The sequence below is a fragment of the Myotis myotis genome, unplaced genomic scaffold (assembly GCF_014108235.1).
Source record: "Myotis myotis isolate mMyoMyo1 unplaced genomic scaffold, mMyoMyo1.p scaffold_m19_p_26, whole genome shotgun sequence".
Lineage (NCBI taxonomy): Eukaryota > Metazoa > Chordata > Mammalia > Chiroptera > Vespertilionidae > Myotis > Myotis myotis.
In genome coordinates, this window is record NW_023416331.1 from 3,170,043 (window position 1) to 3,175,569 (window position 5,527).

A 5,527-nucleotide genomic window follows, 5' to 3' on the forward strand; every position below is an offset into this window, starting at 1 on the left:
AACCAAAACCAAATTCTGAACTGGTTGCCCGTTAGAGATCTCCCAACAAACCTCCCTCTAGAGTTTTCCAGATGAGGACTGGGCCATAGCAACTGGATTCCATATAGACCTCTGACTGAGACCACACCCTAATGAACCTGGGTATCAATTACAGAGGATGAAGGGTCACATATTCCCCAGCCCCTGTGCAGAACTGGCTCAGACACCCAAAAACTCCGCCTGGAATAGTTTATTGTATTTAGAAAAACCACAATCACAGTTTGAAATCCCAAGCAAGAAATATACAGATGTTTTCATAGCAAAGAAAAGATCTTATGGGGCCTATTGCAGGGGCACTGCATGCTGATAGTAAAGAAGATAACGGGAAATGGAGGGAAAACAGATATAGAAAGGGGCAATGGACAGGGCAGCCCAACTAAATCCCGGAATATGGAGAGATCAAGATGGCATCGCTACTCTTAGACTGACTTTGAGGTTGGAAAGTGCTGAAGAATGGTTGTCCTCACTAAGGGGAGCAACTGGAGAAGTGTCAGGTTTGTAAAAATATAAAGCAGAAATCTCTTCATTGATCTTCTCCTTAAGAAAGTCCATTACCTGTAGGAGGACACATAATTTTTAAAGATGAATATTTGAGCACTTACCTTCAGATTCCTTCCCCTTCTCCCTTAATCCGTTGACTATGAAAAGTCTCTTAATAATCATCTGACCTCTAGTAAATACAACTTTTCAAACATGAACTGCATAGATGAGCAAACTATGCTTTACCTTCTCTTAGAACCCTGACACCACTTTTCAGATTGGAGGGACAAAAACAATAAATCCACACTGACCCCCAAAGAGCCAAACTGTGGAAATACTTTTTATCTGATGGCCTGCCTCAGAAAATGTAAGCCAGGAAGTGCCCAAATCTTGAAGCTAACTTTCCTAGACCACCGGACCTCCTATTCTAATGTTAAACAGTAGTGTTAGGTCTGGAGATAATTCCTAAGACTGAATGTTTATGTCAGGGGTAGGGACCATCTGGTCTATGAGCGATATAAGGTCCACAGAATCATTTGGCCTGGCCCTGCCAAGGCATTAGGGGTGAATTAATTAAATGTTTGACCAAATACAGCAGGCTAATTTTTCAGTTGATAATTTTGTATGGCGTGCAAATGATGTTATAAATATCCAAATGGCCAAGCTTGAAGCTTTGGGATATCAGACAAGGCCTATGTCTGATTCTGTCCCAGCAAAGGTAAGTCAAGAGCTATGACCTTTCCCAACCTTTCCCCTAGGCATCACATGTCCTTTTCCCCACTCTGTTTCCTTCCCTTGATGACCCCACCCATGTCTTCCTCTGAACTCACCAAACCCACCTGCAAGAGCCTCACAGCGGCCCTCGGCGTTCAGCAGCATGGCCCTTGCGCACGCCCTTGATGATGAGGACAGTCCCAACGATGATGCCCACCAGACCCACAACCAGGCCCAGGCCACACACCACGTTCTCTGTTGTCTCTGGGAGCGGGGTTTGTGCTTCAAACTCTGGGGAAATAGAAAACAAAGTACAGAGGTAATGAATGTGGTCCTAAGTCAATACAATGGTTATTAATCACCTAAAGAAGAGGAAGACACAATGATGCAGTGAGGGAATGACAAGTTAGAAAGCGAGGAACGCTGGATAATGGGAGAAGACAAGACCAGGAATTACAGAGCTGTTATGGAGTAGTTCAGTGATTCTGAGTCCCAAAGGAGCAGACACATGCATCACAGAAGGAAACACAAACTATAAAGGAGGTGAAGGATGGTCCATACCCCAGTGCTTGATAAGAGGCTCCTCCAAACCCCAGTGCTCCACCTGGCAGTCGTAGACGTCGTCATTGGAGGGCAGGAAGGGGAGATAGTAGAACTTGCGGAAAAGGTGGTCCTGCCTGGGCAGGAAGACTGTCTCTGACACTCCGGTTGTGACAGGTTTCCCATTTCGAAGCCACGTGACATTGACCACAGGTGGGGAGAACTTGTCAATGAAACAGATGAGGATATTGGGCTCTCCCAGTTCCACAGGGTTGTTCGGGAACACAGTCATCTCTGGAGGTACTGGGGGACACGTGACAGAAGTTAGCCTTCCTTGCTTAGGCTGGCCCCTCCCTCTCTCTCTAAAACTGAAAAGAAGTTGATATTGTGCCCTGAGAATCTATGCCACGGAGTCAGGTACCCATCTCTGACACGTTCACCCATAAGCTGTAACCACTATTGAGGTATAAGGTATCCAAGGACTTCATTCCTGGCCTCCCAAGCATAGATTCAGGGCAGTAACTTTTTGAATGACAGTGGATGGCAGACAAGATGTGAGGAAATGACCAGAAAATGGAAAGCCCCATGAAGTAGTTGGGCCTGTAGCATTAGAATTTAAGGCTTGATGTGGCAAGGTGAGGCCCCCAGAAGGGAAAGTCATTCACAATAATACAACAAAAAGAGCTGAAGCGTCTATTTAAAAGCTACGATTCCCACATCTAGAGGTGCAGCAGGGAGAGGTACCGTTGGAGTTCGGGGTGTTATTGGAGCGCTTTATCATAGTTTCCAGGTTGGCTTTGTCCACAGCGATATTGGCCAATGCACCCTGAGCCTCAAAGCTGGCAAATTGACCAAATTCTTTAAGCCGCCAGACTGTCTCCTTCTTTTGCATATCCACGTGGAAAATCTCATCATCGTCAAAGTCAAACATAAACTCTCCTGACTCATCAGGTTTCATGTAGAACTCGGCCTGGATGATCACATGATCCTCTGAAAAGGTAGAAAAGGGAGTTAGGGTTGGAACAAGCCGAGAGAGATGAGGAACCCAGGTTGTGAGACACACATGTGGGCAGCAGGGGTGAAGGGTAGGCCAAGAGGAGGGAAGAAGTGATGGAGAGTAGGGATGAATGGGACGATGAGTGCTGGGTGAAGCATTTTTGTGTTGAACAGAGAAGGAGGGAGAAATTAAGGGGCCTGTTAGAGAGGGTGGATCGAAGGAAATGGACTGAGAAGCCTGCTTCTTGTGAAGCTGTGGTTGGCCTCCAGGTCACTAGCTAAGGAATGATCCCCACGGAAATCCAGCAGCAGCTCCTAAAAGGTTGGGTTCTGAACTCTGAAATCAGATTAGCATTTGAATTCTTATTCAGCTACTTACCAACCTAGTGATCATGAGCAGATTATTTCACCTCCTTATGTGTAATTTTAAAATTATTTTCTTTTATGGTTTTGCTTCTTCCATGGGTTTGTTTTTAATTTAAATCAGACTAGTTAAGTAATTTCTTAGTACATCATCAGGCCTATAACAAGCACTTTAGGGTCAGAAACTGGTTTGTATTTAGGGACTACACCCAGGGAAAATAACACTGGGGCCTGAGGTACCTGGGAAATTAAGATTGAGACCTTGTAGAGCACCCACTTTCCTGGATCTGCACCCACACCATGGGTACTCTGAGGGAAGAACTGTATTTGGCAATGAACCTTATGTCTCAAAGATCCTTATATTGAGACTGTCATTATGGGGTCTATTCTATATGGTTGATATTGAGCCTAATTTATACCAAGGGCGTAATCAATTTGAAGTAAGAAAGTTAAAACTGGAGAGTATGCAGCCTCCATGGTGTGTGTAGAGGAGAGGGGGGTTTGAAAGTCTGACTGTGTATGGATAAAGCCAGGGATTTACTTAGCATTTGCAGCTATGTATTCACGTGTATACACACACACACACACACACACACACACACACACACACACACACACACATTCTAGTTGCCTCTTCCCAACCCAAGGGAAGAGCCTCTCTCTTTCCAGATATGCATCCCCATGTATGGCTCTTTCTGGGCAATAGAAACCTACAGTTGCCATCATGGATATTGGAGCTGGGCTATTCCTTTATTCCAGTGCCTGCCACCCTCTGCAGTGGTCGCCTGGGTGAAAGGTATTTCTTCTCAAAAACACCTTCACTACAGCACAATGTCCGCTTAGGAGATGGCAGAGAACATCAGCTGTTCAATTCCTTACTCATTTTTCTACTCTCTTGGAAAGCCACTAAGTAGCAGTGATCAAAGATCATTGTAAGATCCAGTAAGGAGGGCCTGTCACTGTCCCGGGGGCAGTAAATTAAATGCAGCTCATATCGGCACACCTGTCCTCCCCCTCCCTTGGGAAGACTGTTATTTTTCGGTGACTTTCCTTTCTAGTGATCTTCCCCAAAATGTCATTGCTCAAAATATCCTGACAGGATCCACATGCCAAAAAAGCAACTACCGGGTGTCCAGCTAAGAACCTCTCACATTTTCTCATTTAATCCTCACAATGTTGTGTGAGGTTTTCAATTTTACTAATTATCTAGAAAGAGAAATTAAAGCCTAGAGAGGCAGCTTGCTAGTGCCTTCCAGACAAGATTTCTTCCTCAAGTTTGCCTTACCCCAAAGAAATTTACAGCTCAGGTTTGCTCGTCTAAGCTAAATTTGACTGACTTCAAATTGTGGTGAGAAGAGAACTCTTCCATCTTCAACTTATTACACTTTTAGATTTAGACCCACAGAATACCTATAAAATGTCTCTTTCACTTCAAATAGCGTCTTTCCACACTTCACAATGCTCTCAGCGCTTGTTCTCCCCAGTTATGATGCTCTCAGCACTTACCTTTGATGGCCCATGATTCCTGAAGGCACACCAGGCCCACTGTGATGAAAAATCCCAACACTGAGTCTCCAATTATGGCCATTTTCTTCTTGAGTGCTTTGATGGGGGTCAGCAGAGCTCAAGAGTGGAGCTGAACAGATAGGAATAAAACAGGGGAATGTAGTGTGAAATAGTGTCGGATTGATTAAAATTCAAATCAGTTGAGCTGCAGCCAATCAGCACAGTGTTTTAAGATGACACCTCTGTTGCTAAGGAAAGGACTTTTGTAAAGGGTCTGGGAAAGGAGATAGATTAAAAGTTAAATTTCTTAAACAAATGAACAGAAAACAACAAAAAATAAGTTTTTGAGAATGTTAGGCAATCACTCACACTTTTCCATCCCGATACAAGTTCTAGAAAGGGATATACCTGAAGCACATAGTGAGAAGATAATCAATAAAAAAACCTAAAGTGAGAGTTAGTGTCAGATCATGCATCTGTGCTGTGACAGCTAGGGAGCTTTTAAGATACAACAAATCATCTAAAAAGAAGGTAAATTATCAGGCTAAGGAGAATCCCCAAATCTTGTGGAGGACAGCTTCACTTAAGGAGCTGCTTCTTCTTTTGTTGTTGTTGTTATTCCTTACCTGAGGATATTTTTCCATTGATTTTTAGGGAGAGTGGAAAAGAGAGGGAAAGACAGAGGGAAACGTCTATGCGAGAGAAACACATTGACTGGTTGTCTCCTGCACAAGCCCCTACCAGGGCCTGGTCCAGGAAGGAGCCTGTAACCAAGGTATGTGCCCTTGACCAGAATCGAACCCTGGGCCCTTTGGTTTTCAGGTCAATGCTCTATCCATTGAGCCACACTGGCTAGGGCTTAAGGAGTTTCTTATTGCTTCAGGCTTCT

At 44.3% G+C, this 5,527-nt stretch overlaps 1 protein-coding gene across 2 annotated transcripts; it reads right to left on the reverse strand.

Moving 5' to 3' along the window:
* Positions 1 to 214: 214 nt before the first annotated feature.
* Positions 215 to 4,806, reverse strand: LOC118679619 (HLA class II histocompatibility antigen, DR alpha chain). Of its 2 annotated transcripts, none has more exons than XM_036356573.1 (5): positions 4,639 to 4,806; positions 2,518 to 2,763; positions 1,795 to 2,076; positions 1,359 to 1,524; positions 215 to 594 (listed from the first exon to the last, which is right to left on the reverse strand). In XM_036356573.1, exons 1-4 carry the CDS (start codon positions 4,718 to 4,720, stop codon positions 1,370 to 1,372), a joined length of 765 nt encoding a protein of 254 aa, XP_036212466.1. In that variant the 5' UTR covers positions 4,721 to 4,806; the 3' UTR covers positions 215 to 594; positions 1,359 to 1,369. The 2 variants fall into 2 exon arrangements, with proteins under 2 accessions (XP_036212466.1, XP_036212467.1); XM_036356574.1 differs by having other exon boundaries at positions 1,350 to 1,524.
* Between the last annotated feature and the right edge of the window lie 721 nt (positions 4,807 to 5,527).